General features: G+C 44.2%; 1 protein-coding gene across 6 annotated transcripts; it reads left to right on the top strand.

Moving 5' to 3' along the window:
- Positions 1–30: 30 nt before the first annotated feature.
- On the top strand, positions 31–24,886 carry DCUN1D3 (defective in cullin neddylation 1 domain containing 3). 6 transcript variants are annotated; one of them, XM_027900192.1, is made up of 7 exons: positions 54–115; positions 3,343–3,479; positions 5,449–5,519; positions 10,318–10,393; positions 12,343–12,463; positions 15,091–15,616; positions 16,968–24,886. In XM_027900192.1, the coding sequence occupies exons 6-7, from the start codon at positions 15,186–15,188 to the stop codon at positions 17,446–17,448; spliced, it is 912 nt and encodes a 303-aa protein (XP_027755993.1). In that variant the 5' UTR covers positions 54–115; positions 3,343–3,479; positions 5,449–5,519; positions 10,318–10,393; positions 12,343–12,463; positions 15,091–15,185; the 3' UTR covers positions 17,449–24,886. The 6 variants fall into 6 exon arrangements, with proteins under 6 accessions (XP_027755988.1, XP_027755987.1, XP_027755993.1 ...); XM_027900189.1 differs by lacking the exon at positions 12,343–12,463; XM_027900187.1 differs by lacking the exons at positions 3,343–3,479; positions 5,449–5,519 and having other exon boundaries at positions 31–115.
- Positions 24,887–25,450: the final 564 nt, after the last annotated feature.

Below are 25,450 nucleotides of genomic sequence, written 5' to 3'. Positions count from 1 at the left end.
CGTGCGGCGTCGCCGCGCACACCGCCCCGGCGTCACGTGACGTCACGGCGCGTCCGCCAGCTGAGCGCTGTCCCGGAAGTGATGCGGCGGAGGCAGAGCCGGCCGGACCGCCGAGGTGAGCGGGGAGTGTGCGGGAGTGAGCGGGGCCGGCCGCGGCTCTGCCCGCGCCGCCGACAGCGCGGGGCGAAGGCGGGCCGGGGCTCGGCGCGGGCAGTGGCGCTCGGCAGGGGCCGCCGCGCAGCCCCTCAGCCTCGCGGGCGGCCGGTTGGGCTCGGGGGTGGCCCCGCGGCGCCGCCGCCGCCCCCTCACGGTGGGTCCCCCCCCGAGCCGCATCCCGGCGGGAGCGCCGTGTTCGCCCCGGCAGGGCCGCCCCGGTGCCGCGGGCGGGGCGGTCCCGGCGGGCGCTGCCCCGGGAGGTGCCGGCGGGTCCGGGAGCGCTCGGTGCCGCCGGGCCCGCCCCGCGCCCATCCCCTGCCCCGCCGGGTGAGTCCCCTGGGTTGCTGTGTCCCCGTGTACGCCGCCCGCACGCCGGCGGTGAGGGGGCCCCGCAGCCCCCGGGCCGGGCAGCGGCCGCTTTGTTCGGGTGCGCTCCGTGCCCGACCCGCACACGTGTCGCGCCGGAACGGGAACGTTCGTGGTGTTTTCAGGGGAGAGGCAGGAGCGATTTATTTCCGAGGTGGTTCTGGCAATTTGAGCATTCCCCCCCCCCCGCCCTTTGCACAGCCACTTTTCCTCCTGCCTGAGCTCTCCCCCTCCCCCGAGCGTGTTTACCCTGCAGTCTGCACTCATCATTCTCTCGCCAGGGCTGTCGTGGGACTAATAAGCTGCTGGTAACAACGGAAATTATAACTTGCATAATCAGTGTTTCAGGCAAATACTGGTTGAAAGAATGTGCCTTTCCTATCAGTGCTGTGGTTGCTGGAAAGAATCATTGATTACCTTTTAAATAGTTAACACTGCTGATATGCTGCCCTTCAAAATGTTACATTGATAAATGAACAGGCTGATGCCAAGTGTCAGGATACAGCATTGATCCACAGCTGGTAACTTTTTTTGAATGTTAATGCCTGCCACATAATTTAAAGGGGTAATAAGCACTCTGAAAAAAAGGGGCTATAACTGTACAAACAGAAGGCACAGAACTGCCCTACCTTTCTGAAAATTCCAGGCCTCACTTGCATGGTCTGTCTCCTTTTGGGAGATTGGTTGATCAAAAGACTGATCATCTAAGCAAATTCTTATTATCTGTTTAAAAACCTCTTTGTTAAACAGTTAATGTGTAACTCCAGTATTAGTGTTTTATTTGGGCTGTAGCAATGGAAAGAGAGAGTGTCTGAGTACTAGTGTCTTTTGAGCACCTCTGAACACTGCTGCTTGTTTCCCTGGTGAAAGATAATCCTCAGAAAAGGAAACACAGTCCCTCAGTTAAGGTTGCATGTGAAAGAAAGAGATCCGACCTCGTGTTCTTGTCAGTTCTGTAGCCTGTCCCTAAAGTCCTCCCCACACAGGTGTGTCGTGGTGGTCTGTGGAAAACATTCACAGCCCTTCATGTGAAAGGCAACTCACAGTCTAAAGCAAAGGTTTTCTGACATCAGCAGAAAAACTGGAGCTTGTGATCTGTGTTGAATTAGTTCAGATTTGCAAAGTGCAATTGGCTTTACGAACTTGCTGCAAATACCAGCTCTTGTAATGATTTTCTAAAATTCTGATTATTTCCTAATAGCAAGTTGTGTGCATGAGTGACTGTAATCCTTAAAAAATGTCGCAAAACTATCAATGGGGGAACTTACAGCTTTGGTAATACTTGGCTGCTCAAAGTGATGCTTTTGAAATTGCTTTCATCTTGACACTGACAGCCTGCAATATGAGCTGTAATCAGCTTCTGGATCTTTAAGGCTGGGTTATGTGACTTCTCTGCACAGTTTCTTGCTTTATTTTGAAGTTGGATGTTGTTTTGTTCATAGCAAATTCCAGCTAATTTGTGTCAGTAGCTCTTGTAAGTTGCTGATCTTGGAAATTCATTCATAATTGCATCTTGCTTCTATTTAGCATGAATTGTATGGAAAAAAGGTGATCAGAGGAAGGAGTGGCTTCGAGAGGAAACCAAGAACAGCTCTTTTGGAAGACTGTCATTGAAACTAATTAAAGAAGTATATATTGAGCAAGAAAGGCTGCCAGACAATTTGACAGACCTCTGAGACAAAGAGACTTGTTCTGACAAATTTGTGAGTGGATGAGGAAGAGGCTTGGTTCTACTGCTCGCTTGGGTTCAGCTTAAGGGAGACAAAGAAATCCTGTGTGTTGTGTGTCTGTGTACAGGGGCAGATGGAAAGGGGATGGACAGAAGGACAGACAGGACTCTGCTACACTCGCACTTCCTGGTGGCAGAAAGGGATGTACAGGTGGTTTGGATGGAAAGAGATGCACAGTTGTGGGTTGGCAGGAGTGCCCCAGCACTGCTGAGAGCTGAACCACTTGGTTCTCTTTATTGGTGCTGGGGAAATGTTGCTAAATTTAATTTAGAGCTTTGGAGGACTGTAAAATCCATCGTGGGGGGATTTTGGCAGTTTGGAAGAACTTGAAAATTGCAGAAGCAATGTTATTGTTTCATTAGGCACATGGGTCTCTGCTAGTGAATGTAACAGGAAAACTCTGCTCTGAGTAAGAAGAGACTATAAAAATAAAGGCATGGGATGTTAGAAAAACAGTCCTTTCTTTCATCCTTGTAATTAATAATACAGAAGGAGCTGAAAATTGTAACCTGAATTCTTGGAAGACTGAAAGAACAATCTGTAAACACTTGAGGGACTTGGTAGTCGCAGGAAGATAAGAGGGAACCCCCTTAACAGCTTCATCAGAATTCCCTGGCTGGGCTCCTTCTCTCTGGCTGCTTCTCCCTAGGGGTCTGCATCTTATCTCGCTGGCTTCCTTTCCTCTATTTGCCTCTGACTAATAGGCTTTGTATTCTGGTTACTGGAAGTCTAATAATTTCTTTTGTCTCTCCCCCCTTCCTCCTTTTTAAAAATACTAGATTAATGGCTGTAATGTTTTGCAGACTATCTGCATTGGTGACATGGATTAATTGTATACTTGACTCCAAGTTATTCAGCAATAATGACATGGTAACTCGAAACAATTGTACTTTCGTGGCAAATGTTCAAGGCAAATGTTGCCTTCTGGTAAAGAGCCACCTGCAATTTACCCCCTGTAAACATATGACACGAGTAAACTGTCTGTGCTGGTTTTCTCGGTGCCCTCTGTACAGTAAGTTGTCTCCAGTGTGTCTTTTGAAACAGTCAGTGATCTATCTTTTCTCCTCCCCCCCTTTTCTTTTGACTCCAGCTTGAGTCAGGTAATTGCAGATCTGGGTTGGAACCTTCCCGGGGAGTGATCAGCAGGGCCAGGACTTGCCGACATCACTCACTCACCTCGTGGCTTCCCCCTCCATGGGAGGGGTTTGTGGAACCTCCTGGCTGTTGGTGAGCAAGTGGGAGAGCCCTGGGGGAAGGGGGGTTGGCAAACCCAGGGGGAGCTGTGATTTCCACACGAGTGTTCTTTGTGGTGCCATAAGGAGGTTCTGTGTCACGTGTGGCTGTGGTGTGACAGTGTGGTGATGTCTTTACATTCTGACCTCAGTGCTGACCGTAACAGAGCAAGCAGGGGAAGAGAAAGGGAACCAGAGCCTCTTGCCTAAAAAAGATAATCTGAGAACTAACCCATTTAGGTCTCTGTTTTATCCATGTGTCTTGTGGGGCACTATCCAGTCCAATGATCTGCATCTTAAAGGAAGCAGAAAATCTGGATTTTAGGTAAAGGTTATTTAAATGCATCGTTCTGCTACTAGAAGAATGATGGCTGGGGGACTAGTTAGCTGCAAGTATTAAAGACCTCTTTCACAGAAATACGAATACTGTAGAGAAACAAGCAAAAGCATGGGTGGAGAGACAGGATTCCAGTAAAGGGAATGAGCTAGTGTAATCTTCTGATGTCTCAGAAAGAATAGTTATAAATGCTGTTCTGTCTACAGCATCTGTTTTGTGAAAGACAAAACTTACTTTGCAAAATGTGAGAATGCTGTTACTGACCTCCTGTCGCAGTTTGTTATTCCCAGAAAGTCAGACTGCCAGAGACAGTATGGCAGTCATAGTTGTTTGTTGTCTCACTTTTCTATTTACTGAACAGAAGTGGGTTTTTTTTTGAACCAAAAGGATTCAGTTCTCCTGAAATACACCAGTCTTATTTTTGCATTCACGTAGTAGCAGAAAGTGACAGTTTTTAGTTCTTACTCTGATTTTTTTTTTTAGGGTAATACTTTTCCTCCTGCAGCTTTGAAACTTCTAATGCAGTCAGTCTCATCTTTTTGTTTTAAAACTGAAAGAGAGGGAGAAAAACCATCTTAATGCCTATGATTATGGGAGGCACATGTAGCTTACTAAGAGGCTCACAAACACAAATGTCCTGGCTCTTGGTTTTGGTGCTGACTGTGCAATATTTTCATTGCCAACGAGTCTGTGCAGAAAGCCTCGAGAATTCTGGATCAGCACATAAATGGGTGGTCTAGAAGTGCCAAAGGCCTGATGTGTACCAGCTTCCAGCAGTTACCTGTGCTTGGAGTTAGTGATTATGTCTCATGAAGCACAGGATAGAGACCTGCACACCTTGTCTCTTGTGAGGCCCAGGACATCAAGTCAAACCAAAGATACGTGAAAACCTACGAAGAAAAGGTGTGTGTGGGTGGGAGCTGCCACCAGATTTCTTGAGGAGAGATGAGAGTCTTTGCTGCAACTGGTGACCAAGTTCAGGTTCTCATAGGAGCTCCTTTGAGGCATGGAAATAGTGCAGCATCCTTTGTACAGTGGGAAGGGTGGTGGTTGTTCACTGCAATAGGGAAGTTGGGACACAAATCAGGAGAGAGAACTAAGGCTTCTGCAGGTGGCTGTGTGTGCTTTCTGCTTTAAAAACTGTGGTCAGTTTAAAAACCCAAGTGTATGCTCTTAAAGCACTTTCATATGTCAGTGCTTTCACTTAGAACAATTTGTTGTACATAACTTAGATATGATTGCATTATTTACGTGGTCAGCTGGTACTGAAGTTCCTACACAACTGCACGCAGTGAGTGATTCTTTTGGCTGGCAGCCTGTAAACTCTGTTACACTTACTGAGATGGCCAGCGGGCCTGCTGTAAACTCCTTAGGAACATCTGCTGCCAGCAGGGATCTGATGAGGTGGTCTGGCTATTGTCTTTAGACTTGTCCCTTCACTGCCTGGAGGCTGTTTGGGTCACGGTCCTCACATCTGCTTTGTGCTGGAGAAGGGACACTGTTACCCAGAGCTGCTGGAAGGGCTTCCCTTTTTTTCTGTGACTGTTGTCTTTATTGCTGAGAGCAGTAAGGAGTATAAAGTTATTCTCTTACTACAGTTAGTTCAAAGCATATCTTATTATTACAGGAGTCACTTGATATCTACCTGAATTATATTCAGCTGAACATAGTGGATGAAGGCGCCTCAGACACCTCGAGGTGAAGTCTGATAGCTGAGTCCAGTGTAAAAGAAAATCTGTGCACACTTAGCTCAGTTTAAAAGTAAATGTTTTTTTTTCCATTGCAGAGTAGATTGCAGACCAAGGTGGTTTTTCAGAGTTATTCTGGCTTGGCTGCAGATAGTTGCAATTTTCCCTAGATTAATTTGTGGAATGGACCGAACCAGAGTAAGGTAAATATTTGTAGCACAGCTGCTTTCAGATGCTTGCAGTGAGATGCATCTCTGTCAAATATCTGAGGGCTGTGGTTTCCTTTGGTCCCATAATCTGCAGTTTTGGTGTAGAGATGTGAACTGGTTGTGTCAGAGCACAGAGCGGCTCTGCCTCTGGCATGTGCTGCTTTAATTATTCACAATACAAACCCAAGTGCTAAAGGTCTGTCACGCTGTGCAAAAGTTACAGCCTACCCTGGAAAAATACTGACAGATTATTCTTTTACAACCCTCTGCACATGAAAGGGAAAAACCCTCACAAACTCTCATTAGAAGATGATTTGCTTTTTTGTACGTGCTGGACTTTGAGAGTTGTGTGGCCTTTGAGAAGGATCTTGGGGGAGAGGGGAAGATGGGTGGTTTTTGAATGGGTGGAGGTGAATTGTTCAGTGACCGAACCTTTGTTTTTTGAAGGTGGTTGAGTTCTGTGCAGTGAAATAAACGAGTTAGTTCATGTCTAAGTGCGTATGAGGTAGGGAATTGGATGGAATCTGATTTGGGTTCTGGTTTCAGCTTTACTGAAAACTGATGGCATGATCTTAAGCAGCTGTGTCGTTTGGCTGTCTTGATTTCCCCTCAGCCCCTTGTCTTGCTCATAGTCTAAACAGACTTCTCAAAACAAGTACTGCTGCTGCATGAATTAGTTCATTAATTTATTTACATTACAGAAGCACCTGAAAGCACCCTTCTAAAATTATATTTTGTTTTGCTAACTGGACTCGGGTTTGTTCTTTGAAAATACAATAATCCTAACAAATCATTCCACCCACCTAATAAAGTAAAATGAAGCACATAATAGGAAAGGATTTAAAACTTTTAATGGGACCAAGTGGAAAAACAATGAGAATTAATCAGTAAGTAAGGTATTGTGTGGTTAGGGAATGTAAAAGAAAGGGAGAGATTCAAGGATGATGCATGTGTCTCTGCTGGAAAAGCTATGTAAGGAATGTGTCTTGCAAAAGAAAACGTAGTAGGGTGCCTTTAGGCTCTCCCTATAATTTTTCATATTATTATTCATTTTTCCTTGTATAATTAGCTGCACACAGTGAACTACAGATTGGAAACATCTGTTCATTTTTTTCTGAAGACTACTTGTTGGACTTTGAACATGAGATGTGGTGCCATGGTCTGTGTGTTACTCAGGTGCTCTTCAAGAATGCAGAAAGCAGGTTTCTTCTGCCCAGTCTCTAGGAAGAGATCTGGGATAGCTCTGGTTCTTGGCACTGAGACCTGGCCCAGCATTATGGACTGTAAACAGTTTCTGAAAATTGTGGGGATTTTTGTACCTGCCCCTCTCTTCCCTCCCAAACTAGTTAAGCCTTTCCAGTATGGCCTTTCTCAGAGAAGTCCACTTCTCATTTGAGGAGGTCTTCAGGCTTCCATTCCTGGCTTGGCTTTCCTCTAGACTGCCACGTAGCCTTCTGCTAGCTCTGCATGGTCCCTTCTCATGTGTTTGTATAACTAGCTGTTACAGGTATGTTCTGTAGAGACGAATGTTACCCAGTTTGATCACATTTCTGAAGCTGGTTTGTTTCCAAAGCTCAAACCGAGGTTACTCAGAAATAGTTTATTACCCTGCTTTGGAACAGATCAACAGAGTTCCTATCTGCTCCCAACATCATAACCTCTCTTCAGGTCACTGAAAGGTGCTTCAACTGCAGGAAGCCTCACAAACTAATAATTAATTTTAACTAATTGCAGCAGGACATTCCTGCTTTTAGACTTCCTCTCAAGTAACTTTGCATAAGTGTATGTGTGCAGCAGAGGTGCCAGGCAGGTTAGTGTGGTGCTGGGGATGTGCTGAGGTGCCTTCTGGGCTCCCGAAAGCCCCTCATGTGCCATTGTGCTGCCCTCAGAGTGCTTCTGCTGGGAAAGTTCAATTGCAGGTTAAGACTGGAAATAAGCAGTTTCCACACTGTGCTGGCTCTGCTGGCCGAAGCTTGGTTTGTGCACCAGGTGCTTCGGTGCTGGGGTGCAGAACTCTGAGCTGCACAGGGAGAGCTTTCAGCAGAGCTGATCCTCTCCATTTCTGCCTGCTGAAGAGGGAAAGGCTATCACTGATTGCCCACGGAGCTGCCTTTGGTGAGAACACTCTTAGCCCTGGCAGGGCTGCCGAGGCCAAGCGAGGAGGGCGATGGCAGCTGTATCGCTGCAGGGCCCTGCAGTGCTGTCTGTGCAGTGATCTCTGTGCCCCAGCACTGGGGAGGGCCAGAGTCACCAGGGAGTCAGACACAGGTGCAGAAAGAGGCAGGTGAGCAAAACAAAGGCCTCCATAATCCCTGGAGTGCACACTACCTGCCTACCTATTCCCCTGTGGATTGCTGAGGGGTTGCTAATGAGCAGTGCAGACTGTAGTCTGAGTTGTTGTGGCTCCACCCCGCTTCTGGCGCGGGGGGGATGATGGTGATCACAGCAATTGGCTCCACCTTGCAGCCCTGACCCAAGGACTGAATGAAAACCTGTGCCACCAAATTGCTGATGTTTCTCTTCCCCCCTCTGCAGTCCCAGTGTGATTTAGGATGAAGTCAGTCAGCCACAACGCATTGCTGTGCTATGATAGCCTTTAAATACAGACTTGAAGGGCTTGATTTTTTAACTGCTAACTCATACTGAGTTTTTGTTCCACATCCCATAACTGTGTTGTCACAAAAGTTTACACGTGCTGCTACATTAAAAATTTTAGAAAAGAGTAAATGGGCAACTTGGAAGAATAGAAATATAAAGAAAGGGGAAGAATTGTAGCTGGCTACAGACTGTGTGTGTGTGTGTATAGGTCAGCCAATGTGGAAACTACTTCAAAGAACCTGAAAAAGTTTGGCTTTTGCTGGATAGGGCTGAACTCCGTCAGATTCAGCTTCTTTTGAACTTGAAATAATTGTTTGCTTCCAGTGTGTGTAGTAGTCAACTGTAGATGTAGATTTGGTGGATCACAGATTTCTTCCAAAGAAATACAAATATATTTGAAAAGTAGTTTGTTGCATAAAGTTGCCACGACAATGATCTTCAAAATGTGAACTGTAAGATGTTCTTCTCCCCTGTTTAAACAGGTTCCTTAGGGAATGAGGCTGCACAGTGCCCTGTGTGTCCCCTCTCTTCTTTCCTCCCTGATGATTTATAAAAGGAATTATTTAGATGCAGGGGGCCAAAAGAAATTAACATAGAAGTGCCAGATGTTAGATTTTCTTATATTCTTGAAATTCGTGGGATGCTATAGTCAAATAGGAAGAAATCAAAGCTTCCACCAGTGCTTCCACCTCGAGAGAGGCAGGCACTCCTCCTCGGATGGCTGTGGACCCATAGGACTGTCTGCTAAAAGAGTTGTGAGGCCATGGAAGAGGGAAAAAGGGTGGCTGTTTGTGTGGAAGATGAGGTTTGAGAGCAAAGGGTATAAACCCAGCCTGAAGGAGCTTTTTGGTCTGTCCATCTCAACAGTAAACCAGAGAATTGGTTCAGTAGAGGTATGCTTTTGCTCTCTGTGTGTGTATATGGGCAAAAGTACCACTCCTGAGTTTGTAGGTGTTTTGAAACATTTTGAATGCCTGTTTCTCTGGGCTTTTAAAGATTTTTTAAAAGCTTTGATCCGAACTAGGTCTTATTTGTCAGTCAACTTTGTCCTAGTCCAAATACAGGACTCAGGTTTGGGGAAACCTCAACTTTTGTGGAGATTGACTTACACGATAAGACCTTGTTTCATGGTTGTCTTTCTACGTTCATTCCCTGCTTTCTACTGAAGAAAGCACTGAACAAACTAATGTTTCTACTTGTTTCCTAAGGAGCAGATCTTATGCAAAAGGTAAGCATGCAGCAAGGCAGCTTTTGATCACCTGTCTGCTCCCTAGATGTACTAAGAACTGTAAAAACAAGACGTTGTAGTGTTTCTGTTCATGGTAGAGCAGGGGAGCGGTGCCAGAGATTTCTTGTTTGTTGTTTTTCTTCTGGATCAGATACAGAGGTGTTGACTGGGGGCTACAGTTGTAGCTTTTGCTACACAAACCAGACATACCTTTGTCATCTCCTCAGAGGTTTGTAGTTATATAGCAGAGCTGGGAACTGAAGAGAAGTGAAGTTGAGCCAGCTCTACTGAACATGGGAAAACAAACATGGAAAAAAATGTGCTAGAGAATGAAAAAAAGAGAATTACCCTCCAGACCCAAATCATGCTTTGCTAGGTAGCAGCTGTCTGGCATTCACAGATTAAACAGCCACTCAGCTAACATGCAGTGACAATGATAGCATGTCCTCTGTTTTGCTTTGAGTGCATGAAATGAGGAATTAACTCTCCCATGCTGAAAGCCATAAAAGTATCCGGAAGTGTGTGTTTACTCCTGACAAACACTGGAACTTGTCTGTAGTTTTCAGTACCTGCTTTATTCTTTACATGATAATACAGAGTGAATGGTGTTAATGCTACTTTGTAAGTCAAAAAGTGAAGTAGTTTTTTGATAAGATGACTCTCTGAACAAATGGAGTTTTATTAAATGCATAATTGATTCTCAGCGATTTGGTGCATTTGGTTTTCGTGGCCTCTTCTAAACATAAAGATTTGTGTGGTCTTTTGTCTTTCAGCATTCTATGTGGAACCCAGGGAGCCTGAAGGAAGCTGTGAAGCTAATGGAATGATTCCCTGTGTAGCTGAAACTATGTAAGTATTAGATGTTTGCTTGCAAGATCATCTGCCCAGCATCAATTGTTGGAGCTTCGTGCTCAGCAGTGGCAATGATGCCCTCCTGCCTTCCCAGTGGAAAGCTGTGTGTGTCTGTTCAGAGATGGGAAAAGACAGGGCACCCATGATACTGTTCCCTACTCTCAGCTGTTTTAGAAGTCATGTATCCCTGTCCACTGAAAGGTAGATAATGCATCGTGGAATTTTGTGAAATTCTTACAGACTATGCTCAAGTGTTTGTGAAAAGCTGAGGTGGGTTGAGGCTTAGTTAAGCTCTAGCAGTGTTGTCCTTGCCTTAGCTGGTGAACTGCTACTTGGAAAGGGATTTAATGGTTGGCTGAGCTGTGTCCCCTTTTGTTAGGAGATTTCCTAAAATTTGTCTTGGAGGTGTTCTTGAATGTATGGAAGGTTTTTTCTTCTACTCTCTTGATACTTTCTCTGTTTGGAAACTCACTGTAAATACATTCTGATGCAACACTTTATTAAACAGCATAATGCTTGTTTTGCTTGTTATTCTCTGGACATATCCAATAATTTCTGCTACTACAATAACACCAGTCATCAAAGAAAAATACAGGGTTGCTTAAATATCTCCTTTGCATCTTCTCCCCTCCTGCCAGCTCCCCCCCACTTCAGTGCTGGCCTTTTCAATTGTGCCATGCTGTGCCTGTATGACAGAGGATTATTACTGAGTCACTTTGTTTTGTTCCCTTCAAATCTTGGGCTATGTGGGACCTGGTCACTTGAAAACGGAGAAGAACTGAATTCCTTACAGCACTTAGAAAAAAAATCCCACACAAAACCCTCACCAAAACAAAAAGCTCCACCAAGCATTAGCCAAGGCCTTTGCTATCTCCTGAGTTTTCCATGTTATATATGGAGCCATATGGTTCTGCTCATCCTTTGTTGTGAGGGGCTGACTTGCCTGTCACTGGCTGCATTCACCAGCACTGGTCTTCCTGTGTTCCCACTGCTTCCTCCTTTCTAAAAGGTGCAGAGAACGTCTCTGTCGATCCCTGCTTTGCAGTTCCTGTTATGTGGAAGATGGCCTCATGGGCTTCTTGGTGATTCATGTGTGCTGGAGGTCATTGCTCAATCCTTGTCTGAGTAATAAACTTCTTAGGGAGTTCTGCATCCTGGAGCACTGAGCACATTCCGACCTTAGCCCTGAATTTTGACCTTTTTTCGCAGAATGGCCAAAGTAGTGGTCAGTGCTGCCTTTTATGTCTTGCTTTTATGTTGTACAAGCCTCTTACAGTAATGTCGCTCTTGGGAATCGATCCTTTTCGAATTGGTGCTTTGCCATTAATCCAGTGTAACCTTTGGGCACGGGAGGAGTTTATACTTGTAGTTCCTGATCCAGCTGGAGAAATATCTCGGCAGGTCCTTGCGCTGCCGTGGCTGTTCTTGGCATGACCGAGGCGTGACTCTGGCGCTGCTCTGCAGGTAAATGACAGCTCCGCTCACCTTCCTGAGGGAGCCCTCCCATACTCCTTGGACAGTGGGTTCTGTGAAGCCCCTGATGCTGCAACGAGATCCTCTCTCCGGCCTTCCGTAACAAAAGGGCCGACTTCTCCCACTTGTTTCTATCTCCTTCCGACGCTCTTGTTCCTTTCATGCCTTGAAACCTGAGTCATGTAGGAAGCGGAGGTGACTCCTAAGTGAAGTGGATCCAGCTCAGTGCAGGCGATTTACAGAAGAGTAGCTGAGGGAGTGCCAAAAGACTTTGCTCTTACAAAACCAGATCCATGCACAAGCTGCCAGCGGATGCAGTCTGGCTTTTTTTTTTTTTCCTTCCCAAGCTGGTTTTGCTATTTTTGGGGTAGAATGCTTCTAAGTATCTGGCACATGGCATCAAGTTTCGTGTAGTACAAAAGTGAGGAATTGCAGCAACTGTACACCAGTATCCTCTAGTGTTTGTTCATAAGGAGTAGGATTGTGCTCTGAAAATCTCCTCGGCAGGGAGGAGGAAGGAAGAACTTACTGCAGGGAAGAGCAGTGCTGGCAGTGCCCAGGCAGGGACTGTTCAGGAGCAGCACTGGGCTCCTGGTAAGGCAAGTAAGAGTACAGAAATTGTGTTTGTTAGAGGGGTATGATGCAGGGGACGTAGTTACCTTGCACTCTGTGGGTAAATGCTGCTGTGGTTGTCAGTGGTTTTTGGGAACAGCTGTTGGGATGCTTCCTCAAATACATGTGTCTAAAAATGCTGACTGACCTTCCCTCTCTGTATTGCAGTGCTCTTTTTGTGACAGCAAATGACTTCAAACCTCATCTGTTTCATCAGGCTGGTGATGTCACTTTGTAAACCTGAATATTAGATTATTATCATCATTAATACAAGCTGTTGCTTAGGAATGACAGCATAAATCACTTGTATTAGGAAAAGTTATGGACACAGTGTGTCACTCTCACAAACTGCTTTTTTTTTTTTTTTTTTAAACTTTAAATTGGGATTCCTGAAGTGAATTGGATTAATCTCTGTCAATTATGCTGTGTGTGATTTGACTACTACCAGCTACTTAAAGGAAAGTACTGCTCACTAATAGGCAGCTATTCTTTAACCTGCCCATAGGGAAAAGCTGTTCCAAGTCACCAGTAACTAATAACTGCTGTTATGTGTTTGAGCAGAAAGTTCTTTATACTGCTTAAACTCTGCTTTAAACTCTAGCTTTACTTAGGATTTTTTTATTCTGCTCTTTTACCTACATGCTTCTCTCTAAAGAAAACCTTGTCCAGTGTAGTGCTGCCTGTTCCTTAGAAACTGATTGAAGAACAAGAATTAGTGTAGATTGAGCATTTGAGTTCTGCTGAATTTAAAGATTGGGGGGGGGGTGGAAAAAGCTGGTATCTGGGAGTTAATCACTAAGCAGTTCTTACTCTGCCTACTGATATCCTGTTTATTTTGGTGTAATGAAGTAATGACTGGTGGAGGCTGGAGAAGATGATGTTGCTCAGGCACATGGCAGCACAGGAATCAGTGCCAGGCTGAGCTCTGCAGTTCACAGAGCTATGAAGTACCAAGGGCCAGTGAAATTGTCTTTTGGGTTGTTTATGTGGATATGCATATTCTCAAAAATCCTTTAAGATACAAATGACTAAGAATTTTTTTAATACATAAAATTGAACTCACCTATAAAAATGATTGCTACAGAGTTCATCTTCAAAGCAGTGTGATGACAGGATGTATTAGATGTTTGTTCCTTTGGCTGCTTAAAAATAACTCTTTGTTAGTTATGTGTGTGGGTTATGTGCTTAAGAAAACGGATTGAGGAGGAAAAGGGAAGGCAGGTAGCTGAAAGCAGCACGTTGGCTGTTGTAACCAACACTCAGGCCTGTTGTAGTTGCACTGGCAAAAGTTTTTGTTCATGAAGCTGCATATGTGCTGTTTTCTCAGAACGGGTACAAGTGGTTGAGAGAAGATTTATGTTTGGAAGCTGAGAATTCATCTGTACTTGCTGCTGCTGGTTTACAGCTTAAAGCGGGTTCAGCCTCATAAGAGCTCTACTCAAGAAAGAGTGAATGCAGAAGAACTGATATGACATCTGTTATCTCTCTTCTTTCTTGTACTAATTCTAACCTGGAAACAGTACACAAAGACAAGGCAAACCCAATTTTTGTGTTTGAGGCTTTTGCCTAGCTGACAGCAGAGATGAAATGCAAATGAGTGGGTAAAGGAGGAATATGATAAGCAATTGCTTTCTTGGAGCTGATGTTTCTGAGAAATGGACTGTCCACGGTCTGGCTGCCTGCTGATAGGGCAGCGTCAGAGTGTTAGTTTGGCTTTAATAGGGAAAATTTGAGAACCCTTTTCTGTGGGTAAAATATCTTTTCCAAATATGCAAGGCTTTGTGATTTATAAAAACAGAGTATGATGAAATCATTTTGGCATTTTAATTTTTATAAAAAAAAAAAAAAAAAAAAGCCTGAACTGGAATTACTGCTTCTTATCTACATGTGTCTGTCTGAAGAAGATTCATTAAGGCCCCCTCCCCTGTCTGTCTCATTACCTGAAGGGAGGAGCCCACTTGGAACAATTAACAATTCTTGAACACCCTCTTGCATGAGAAGCGAGTGTTGTTTGTGTTTAAAAACGGACAACTTCCACTCTCCTCCGTCCACACACACACACACACACACACACACACACACACACAAAAAGCCAACAGTCAACCCCCCCAAACCCCCTTTTGCTGATTTGCTGAAGGTACAGTTTGGATCCAGTACTAAGGTCTCTGTCAGGTTGTCCCATCAGTGTCCCTGTCCCCTCTCCCCTGCTTTGTTTCAGTGCTTTATATTCTATATGTAAAATGTGGGTATACTTTTAAAAACCATTTCCTTTAAAATATTTCTGGGTTAGAGTAGTCTGTCTTGATGAAGCCTGTACATGAATCAACCTCTTTGTAACCTATGTTGCGGTAAGAATTTTAGGAATTTCCTTTATTAGGACCCGTTAGGATACTGCAGCCACTGAGTGAGCTGCATTGATTTCTAGGTAAAACAGTCTGAAATTGCCTGAAATTTATGGCATTGCCAGCCTTCTGTACACTGCTCCTTTTCAGTATTTAGAACTTCAATATCCTGGACTCGGTCGCTTACTGGCAAACGTTATCCCACATTTAATACTGAAAACATCCTTTGCAGGCAGACAGCAGTTTGACTGTGGAACTGTTTTCCAGGGTGGCTGAGCGCTGCTGATGGCATGGTGAGATGTGTTGAGGAGCAGCCGCGAGGGTGTCCGAGGGCAGGGGGACCGCGCTAGGAGCGCAACATCATGGGCCAGTGCGTCACCAAGTGCAAGAATCCTTCCTCCACCCTGGGCAGCAAAAATGGGGAAAGAGAATCCGGCAGCAAGTCCCACAGTAAGAGAAGTGCAGTCCACAGAGACGACCACGGCTCAGCCTGCGGGAAGGCTTCGGGAGACATCCTCGTGAACGGCACCAAGAAAACGGACGCTGCTCTGGAGTGCAGCCAGCCCCCCACGCTCTCTGGAGATACAAAGAAAGACTCCGTTTGCAGCGCAGAAGAATCTTCGCTTCAGAGGATCGGGGAGTTGTTTAGGAGGTACAAGGATGAACGGGAAGATGCCATTCTGGAGGAAGGGATGGAACGATTTTGCAATGACCTCTGTGTTGATCCCACTGAATTTAAAGTACTAGTTTTGGCTTGGAAATTCCAGGCTGCTACCATGTGCAAATTTACAAGGTTAGTTCTTGTAGAACTTGTAATTATTTTCATATGTTAACGTGTATCCTGTCAGCTGTATGTTGGAGACACAGCCTCATTAGCTTCACTTGTTTCTTCTAACACTTGCATTTTGATCAAATTAATTCCTACCACTGCAGAAGGTAAGCCTTGTGCTGTCGTCTTCTCCCCTTGCCCTCACGGTGGGTTTCAGAAGGTGTAGTTTTGGCCATTATGCTGCTAGTGGTGAACAGTGTAGTGAGATTCTGTAGACATTCATTTATTCTTGATTTACCAAAAGCAGTTTACTGTATTCAACATTATCTTGGACACTGAAATGAATTTTTCCTTTAAAGTAATGTGAGATTCTTTAGTAATTGCTAGCAACTCTGTTACCAGCTTCTGAAAGAATGACAGATTTGTCCCTGCCCAATTAGTGTTAACACTTAATGTCTTTTTCCAAGAGTAATCCTGTTAAAGCGTAGTGAGGGAAGGAAATGTGAGGGGTTTGACTCCAGTAGCAGTTCCATACCTGCTGACAAGCGATTGCTATTCAAAGTGCTGTCTGCCCTTCTGGACAAGGGGCTCAGTCAGCAGGCTCACAGCACTGTGATGCTCCAGGGAACAACAGAAAGGCTAAAACCTCTCTCACAAAGCCCACAGCCAAACCCCAACTGCAGCAGCCTCCCCCAGCTTGATGAGCAATGTCCAGGTAAGAGCAAGTAAAGACTGTCTACAGGGACTTGCCAGGAAAGGGGGAATTTTTTTTATTTTTTTGGTCTGTGTAGATTGATTTGAATAAATCTGCGTATTTTTACTGAGGTTATAACTTCCAAAATTACTTTGGTGTTCAGAGCCTTGACCCCAGCCTTTGCTGTGCACTGAACACAGGTTCCAGCATCTTCAGAGTCCTTGTGTGTGAGTGTGTGTCACATGAGTGAACAGCTGGCCTAGAGCATGGGCATTTAGACATGGGCAGTATTGAATCAATTTGGGGCACATGTGTTCATTTCAAACATTTGGAATGTTTGAAACCACATCCTCTGTGGTAAATTGGATTCACTTTTTAATGTGAAAGGCACTGGATGTGGCAGTGTCCTGGAGTCAGAATGTGACAGCAACATCTTCCAAATGCTGACAGTGCCCCAGTGGCTCTGAGGGCTGTGTGTGGTTCCCCAGGCTGTAAGGAATGCCTTGTCTCTTTTCAGTAGGTTCCACAGCCAAAGACTTTGTGCCACCTGGGCAGAGTGTACACCTTGTCTTGCCCAGGTAATCCTGTTGGATTTGCCGTAGCTGAACGGAGATGGGAAGCGTTTGACACATGGGGTCGGTGGGAAGTGCTCACAGTGATTTCTCTTCTCTTGCTTCATAGGAAGGAGTTTTTTGAAGGCTGCAAAGCAATAAATGCAGACAGCATTGATGGCATCTGTGCAAGGTTCCCCAGCCTCCTAAACGAAGCCAAGCAGGAAGATAAATTCAAGGATCTCTACCGTTTCACCTTCCAGTTTGGCCTGGACTCTGAAGAAGGACAGAGGTCGCTACATCGGGAAATAGCCATTGCCCTTTGGAAATTAGTCTTCACCCAAAACAAGCCCCCTATTTTGGACCAGTGGTTACACTTCCTAATCAAGAACCCCTCAGGAATCAAGGGAATCTCCCGGGACACGTGGAACATGTTTCTAAATTTTACTCAGGTGATTGGACCGGACCTTAGCAATTACAGCGAGGACGAGGCCTGGCCGAGTCTCTTCGATACCTTTGTGGAGTGGGAAATGGAGCGAAGGAAAAAGGAAGAGGAAACCAAATGTGTTACGTCTTCGGACACAGAGGGCCTGTGTGAGGAACAGACTTAGCGGTGTCCAAGCAGCAGTGACGAAAGCAACTCGTTGCCCTTCACAAAATGTAAACTCTGGATGTTTCTGGAAATTACCGAGGCTCCAGATTTTTCTACTTTACACCTTTTTCTGCCTTGTCTTTGAAAGGGCTCTAAAATGCTGTATCATGTTTTAGGCACTTTCTTAATTTTGGTTATTCCTTTTACTCTTGCCCTGAAATATTTGACCCTGGCTACAAGTTAAGCGTTTTTGGGGGTTGTTTTTTTTTTTTTTAAGACTTCAGATTAGTATAAGTAAGTCTGATATTTCTTGCACAATGTAGATCTTTTTAGTTAGGTTAAATTAACATTGCTAAGTTATACAGTGCCAGATTAAGTTTTTCATACTACATCTGTCAGGGCAGGTCTGTACTGTGTGTAGTGCTGTTTACATTGTTGAAATTTTAGGCTATAATAATTTTAAGGTTTTATACCAAGATGAACAGCAGTGTTAACTATAAATGCATTAATCCCGGGGAATAAGGCTCTAAAAACCAACATAAGCAACAGCTTTTTGTAATATGGCTAATTCTCATTTTGAGCTAACTCTTAGTGAATGAGTCCAGATCATTCCTTTTTTTTGGACTTTCAAACTAAATGTTGGGATTGTTTTATAAAATTACTGTACCTGTCAGTCAACTGAGTGGTAGATGATGATTTGTATCTAAATCTCTTTACACATTCATGTAATAAAAGAGCAGTACTACCTCAGTTTTATTGAAAGTGGACTTGTTGATGGACTTCCATTTTCTCTGGAAGTTGTATTTTTGTGGTTACATGAGAATATTTTTACTTGACTAAAAGAACCAAAGGTTCTGCTTCTTAAGTTTGCTAAACATTGACAGAAGCAACACACAAATCCTAAGTCTTCAAGGAAAACTGTGGTATAATTCTGCTTTAATTTGTTTGATTTATACCTAAAGTATTACCTTACTTGTCTGGCAAGCACAGTACTTCTATGTAAGGAACTATCTTTTGCATTAATATTGATGAACCAGTTTTTTAAGGCCTATGTTTAATTGCTAAATTGCAGTTAATACTCCACACTTTCTGGAGAAACAATATCGGCATCTGATGACAAAGTGAATTCTTAATGTGTTCTTAATGACAACAGTGTAGATGAGTCATTTTTAGACTGATTTGATAATATTTGGATAGGAGTCAATTTATTATTTTACAATGCCTGTATTGGGACTATTTGCCTGTTGAAATTGTTGTGACTTAAAGGGAGTTTTATTAACACTGGTTGAAACTTTTTTGGTTATTGATGCTACCTTTTTTAATTTTTAGTATGTCAACTTTTTTACACCTTTTGGTAAAAGGAATGATTGCCAAGGCTTTCGCTATAGCCAAGTGCTGGCTTAGCTAATTTGATAAACTTCCGTTACACACCTTTTTATTTTCAGAGCTGCGTTTCAGGATCATAAAACGACTTCAACTAAAAAAACCAAACCAAAAAGAAAAAAAAAAAAAAAGCCTGGTCAGTCATCCATAGCATCTACTGGCTTTTGTGCTGTAAGAGTTTTCAAGCGAAAGGGAAACAGGTTTTAACTGGTGAGCTTGTCACCAGATCCAGGGTGTCGTGCTTTGCACATCTGCTGTGCCCCAGAGGGGTTAACGGAGAGAGGAGCAGGATCTGCCCCAGTTCTGGGACTGGCTTTGCTGGTGTGCAGCCTCTGCAATAGCTTGGCTCTGAGGTCATAAATCACTAACAAAATGTGGGTAATGGAAACTGTTTAAAAACAAGCCCACGAGTCGCAGATAGCATCTCTTTCATCTAATAAAAGGAGAGTTTGGTCCATGCTGCTCTCGCTGGGAGCCAAGCTGTGGCAAACAAATGTGGTTGTTTTAGATGCAGCTGAGTCTGGCTTTGGCAGGAGGAGAGCCCTGAAGTTGCTGTTTTGTGGGTAAATATGCCCAAAGCTTTGTCCTTGCTACTCTAACCTTCCAAGCTACTGTGGCACGAGCACTGTTTGGCAGCAAAACCTGATTCTGGTTTGGTGAGCAAAGCAGGCCAAAGCACTTGTGCTGATGTTGTTGAATTTATGGTGAGACTTTTGTTGGTGCTGTTACTTTTTAAAAATTAAAGTAAATTCCCCAACAGAGGCTACTTTATTAGGAAAAGTTCCAAATGAAGACTGTATTTCTAAGTTTGAGGCTCTTCATTCATTCAGCTATTAAAAGCTTTGTTCATCACTTAAGGTTTCTTTTTCTTTTTCCTAAAAGAAAATTAAAATGTCCAGAGTGTGAAGACTCTTCAGCTGGTAGCCAGTGCATGCCTGCACACCAGATCAGGGCAGGGGCTGCTTCTCATTTACATGCTAACAGGCAGCAGCTCCAAAGGGTGAGGGATAGAGCTTTTTTAGAGGGATGTTTATTGTGTGGTTGGAATGTGGACAGCAGGGAAGAAATCAATCTGTAGCACATCAAGCTCAGCCCTTTTAATGTATCAGATGTAATACCGCTTCTTTTTAAGGCAGAGGTGAACACACAGGAAGGGAAAATCTGGTTTCCTGTTGGGGAAGGGACACACCATCGGCAGTGGCTGAGTTCCCATGTGTTCAGTGTGGGGGCACAGCCCTGCTCCTGCTCTTCTGCTTCCAGGAGCAGGAGCAGCTCCACCCCCTGGACAGAATACTTGCAAAAATAGCCAAATTATCTGTCTAGCAAAATACCGTCTATTTTTAGCCTAATTTCAGTCTTTTAATTACCATTTACAGAATGCAAGCCAGACCTGTATCAGTTTTAAGCTCTGAACCAGGAGCTAGAGGTGCTTTGGCAGTGCTGACAGTGAGCTAGGCTGTCAGACCTTCCTTGGATTGCCTGGTGATTTTGGGATCCTAAATGAGACTCACCCATGCTCTGTCATGCTGGGGTGGGGGACTGGGGTTTGCACCTGTTTCTGAGAAGTCTTTTATAATATTGGAGCCTCTGAAAATATGTTTGTTTAATGGTTAAACTGTGAATACCTGTGGAACAGGCCAAATACATTCACTCTTCATTTTTATATAATTTAAATCTTTATTATTTAGGGCACAGGACTGTAAGTGAGCAGTGATGCTGATGAAATCCCTGAAACCATTGCAACTGTTTAATTTTTTTTTTTTTTTAAATTAGAGTACGCATTAGGGAACTTTATGCATGTAGTGAATCTGCTGCAACTTGGGATAAATAATTATAGATAACTATATCGTTATAGTAATATACTGGAAAACTGGTCTGACATCCACAGTCCGTGGCATTTTACTGCCTTCTCTTATATGCAAAGAAATACAACTCCTGTAAACTTTAGTCCCTGGTAATAAAAGGCTGACCACCTGCACCATATTATAGTTTGCAACACCTTTAAAATTTGGCTTCCAGATCAACTGGAGGCTCAGTTGTGCTAAATTTTACTCGCATGGGTGCATTTCTGAGACTGATGATTGACTGATTCAAGTAAGGATTTGAAAGGTCCTGCCCATGGAACATGACCGAGGAAATGGAATTGAACACTGAATTGGGAGTTTACTTACTGCTGGTGCTACTCTCCATGGAGAATTACAGCTTTTCAGTCCTGTGCAATTGTAATGAAAGACCCACAGGAAAAATAACCGCAGGTGTGGCAGGTGGGGTAAAAGCAGACAGCTGGAGCCTGCAGCAGTTGGGAACGCTGGGATTGGCTCCCCAGGCTGGCCTGGCAGATCTGCTCATGGATCAGCCTCTGGACCACGGCAGCTTCTCAGCCGAGCACAGGTAGAGCATGAGAGGAGCTCCCCCTGCACTGCTGCTGTGAGGGGCTCGGGTTGGTGCCCAGATGCAGCCCCTGCTCCCACGGGCAGGGTGGGTGCCTGGTGGGTTGGTCAGTGCTGGGGCAGCAGCAGCTTTGCCTGTATAACTTCAATCATTCACTCCTCCCATGTCCACCAGAGCCTGAAGAACCCATGGATCCAATCATCCATGGTTCCCAGGCGTGGCTATGCACTGCCCAGTCTTTTCACGACACTGTCAACATCAGCATCTTCCTTATAGTTCTAAGCCTTGGTTCTAAAAAAAGCCCAGCAAAGTTTAAAGAAACACCATGTAGTTAACAGCCACCTCAGTCGTGATATAATTTGTTGGCTGAGGTTATATCATTCCCATGCTTTGGAAAATAACAGTCATTGTGAGTTTCTGGGTCTTGCAGCCTTGTGTTCTGCAGTGTGATCCTTTTTTAGAAGGTCCTCAGTAAATTAGGCACTCAGTTCTTCCCTTGGGCTCACTCTGCTCAAAGTGTGTGCATGTGAATTTAGCTCTTCATATTAAAAAAGGAAGATGCTTAACCTGAAACTCAAAATTCTTTAGGGTAGTGCTTCACTATAAAGCAAAACGTATTTTTTCACATAAGTATTAAAAACAAAGTTTCCTTTCTGCTTAAACTTTGTTGTGTGCAAACAAACCCACCAGTGTTAACATTTTCTCTCTGGACTATTGGAAATTGAACCTTTGGTTTTATAGTGTCAACTGAAGTGAAATACATGAGATTGTAAGACAGAAAGAAGGCTCTAACTCCTTCACCATGAAGTACATAGGTATCTCTACCTCTTGTTCTTAGACTTGAATAGTTGAAGGTTACCATCCTTTCGTCCCAGGATTTTATGCCTGGGTGAGTAATCTTTTTTTTTTTTTTTTTTTTAATTGACCCAAGTTAAGTATTATCTATTTGCCATAGTTTTTGGTATACTGTGTTTCATGTGTATGCAATGGACCCTTGGAAAGGGAGCCGGGTCAAGCTGCAAACCAGTGTGTTGGTCCTCCCGGGTGCTACTTTTGGAGTGCAATAGAGCGGCCGAGCGGAGCTCCCCGGCTGGGGCTGAGGGGCCCCTGGCAGCACCATCCTCCTCCCTGCTCGGGCTGCCTGTACTGGCAGTGAATTGAAGATGGAGCAGCTGCTCCCCAGGAGGGAGCCACTAGCCTTTTCGTTTGCCCTTGAAAAGCTTTAGGAACCCACCTGATGCAGTGCCATGAGTGTATTTTTATTTGAATCAAAAATACTGTGTTTTGTTCGCGTTGGACCGGACCTGTAACACCCAGCAAAGATGGGAGCTGCAAAAGCATAAAGGCTGCACTCATCCTTTTCCTCTCTGGAGGTCAGAATCCTGCTCAGGATAAAACCCCTATGCTTGGGTAAAGCTGGAGCGTTCTCAAGGGGACTGGAGGTGCCAGAGTGGCTTCAGTGCTCGGCTGTGTTCATTAATGCATCCAGGGGGTGTCTTTTCCACGCATGTCTGTGTGCCCTGCTCTCCTCCCCCAAGCAAACTACAACACAGCTAGTGTCACGGCACATCCCCAGGAGATGCGATGCTGCAGCAGCTGTTGCTGCAAGATTGTTCTTCCAGTGCGTGTGAGGGCTGCTTTTGGGGGTGACCTCTTGCACTATTAGGACGGGCGTGTGTTTCAGGAGAGTGGGGGGACATGTGAGACAATAGGTAAAAGGAGCATGGACATTCTTGTTCTGACAGCTTGCCTTAAATCACTGACATTGCAGTGGTTCCTCGCTACTATTGCAATCCTCAGTCTTTGGAAATCCAGCAGGTTCTGTAGGTTATACTATTTTTGGGTTTAATTTTTTTTTTTTTAATAAGTTTCTATCTTTGCATAATTGCACTCTTCAAATAAGCCCATTTTGGATAACATGTCATTTCTCACACAGAAAAAAAATAATCCATCTCCAGTGTTTGTGTTGTAAATTGAGGTTTTTTCCCTCCTGTAAATTATATTTGGACTAAAGGTTGCCTACTCCTGAACCAGAGTGTTTACTTGAATGTTGCCGTTTTATGCAGTTACAGCTGCTGACTCTTGCTCTTCTCTGGGCCCATGAGAGTGGAGATCGTGTGACCAGAGGTGGCAAACCTTGCACAGAGCATCAGTGGAGCTGAAGGCCGTGCTAATCCCAGGTGTATTCCACCTCAGAGGACCGAGCAGTGCTCCATGTTTTGAAGTTGTGATTTTTTAAGTCACGTTAAACATAGTTACCTTAAAAATATGCTTGCTTTCTTATCTGTAAGTTTGAAATAGTCTCTAAAAAGGAGCTGGACTGGCAGGAGTGGTGGGAGGGCCTCATGCTGTTAGTTGTTGAGTAACTCGAGTTGCAGGAGCTGTGGCTGGGACTGGCTGAATGAGGTCCTGATCCAACACTCCTGGGGTTTGCACTGGCTGGTCTTGAGGGCCTGAAGCAAATGCAAGGCCTCGATGGGCTCCCTGGAGAAGGGAAACTTGGTTGGTGCAGCTGGGTTTCTTTCTTGAGGCCCCAGTTTAGCCTCACTCCCCCTGTGTGGAAGGAAGGCATTTTGATTGTGTTTGCTCCCAGAGAAGTCGCTCAGTGTAACCAAGGAAGTCCCAGGAGCACAGCTTTGTGTGGCTGTCACTGATCTCATGTGAACGCAGCTCCCTGAGCGGTCTCTGCTCCTCAGTAACCAGCAAAGGTGGGCAGGGTCAAATCTTCATGCCAGGAGTGTGTTTTGCCTTTTCAGACTTACCAAGAGAGAACCCAACTTTCTCACTCTGGGAAATGATGAATGTGTTGTGTGTCACAGAGCAGCCCCTGGTTCCTCTCTGGGCCAACAGTGTCAGAAATGTAAATGTAATGCTTGAAAATGGCTGGAGTAAATTCTGTTTCATGGAGGACCTTTTTTTCAAGGGGATGCAGCCTAATTTGAAACCATGATCTAGAGGAAAAGTGGGAGAATTTCAGGACGATTCATCTACTGAATCCCATTTGGTTTTTAGTTTTACAGTTACTCTTGTATCAAATTTTGCTCACTGTTGTTGTCTGGAACAGAATGGAAACGGCATCTTATGGAATGTGCAATCTAAGGCACAATGCAAATAGGGTGTGATAAGAAGGTTGTCTTTACTTGATAGCAATCCTGAGTGCAATGTTTTTGTTGTGTCCCTTTTGGAAGAAGAGCATTAAGTGCAGTCTGAGGTTTTTCTTTTCTTATAAGCAAAGCATTGGTTTGTTCATTACTGACTTGTGAAATTTGTGCCAGATGTATATTAAATATTTTGGTGCTTTTTCTAATCCAAGCTGCCATTCATTTACTTGTGAGATTATTGTACTTCTGTATATTTAAATGACCAATCCCTTAAAGAAAAACACAGAACAAAAAATCCTTTAGTCACGATGTACCCTGACTACTGTAGCTTGTCAATGTTCCAAAGCTTCTGGGTTTCCTGTATTCCAGTAAGGTCTGAGGGGAGGGGAACAGCTGCAGAAATCCACCCCCTGGAAAGGGAACTCGCACGCTGTTCTGGGGTCACTGAACAAACGAGGAACATTTGTGGTGTTTACAGAACGACACGTTGGTGTTCACTTTTTTGTGCTCAAGCTTTGTACAAAATGTCTTATTTAAAGCTGAAGTCCTTTTTACATTTTTCAATTAAAAAGGGACAAATTACTTTATTTTTTCATGCCTATAAATAGGACTCTTGCTACTTTTATTTGTCACCTGAGTTTCTCAAGCAGGAATCCTGGATGCTTACCTGCCTACTCCTTGCAGGGAGGTGACCACATCATACTTTTATAAGTAAAAAAATCTGGCTGCATTCATCTTGCTTAATAACAGATTTAATTTCAGGGGTTTTGGAGGCTTTAGATTTAGTCGTGCCTGACACTGACACGAGCATCTCCTTCCTGCTGCTGCCTCTGGGCTCGTGCTGCACTTGCCTGTCTTCTCCTTGCCTGTATCTGCACCTCCTCCACACACCTTCCACTCCTTAAACAGAGAGCCCAGCACAGTGAACTTGGAGCTGGAAAGTAGGAGGGTGTAAATACTCTATCAGCTGTATTTAATAATTTCTGGAATAGTAACTGTTTCAGCTTTATCTCAGCCTATTCTAATTGACATCAAGAAATCTCGTCTCATGCTCGAACCTTTAAACAAACGTTTCCTTTTAATTTTTCTGTTTTTCTGAGTGCCAATAAGCATCCCTATGCTTGGAAATTCCCTATGTTAACAAGA

This window comes from Empidonax traillii, unplaced genomic scaffold (genome assembly GCF_003031625.1).
Source record: "Empidonax traillii isolate 1590-97213 ecotype Southwest subspecies unplaced genomic scaffold, ASM303162v1 scaffold715:size483424, whole genome shotgun sequence".
Classification (NCBI taxonomy): Eukaryota; Metazoa; Chordata; class Aves; order Passeriformes; family Tyrannidae; genus Empidonax; species Empidonax traillii.
The sequence above is the reverse complement of the archived record's forward strand: the minus strand, read 5'-3'. Positions and strand labels throughout refer to the sequence as shown.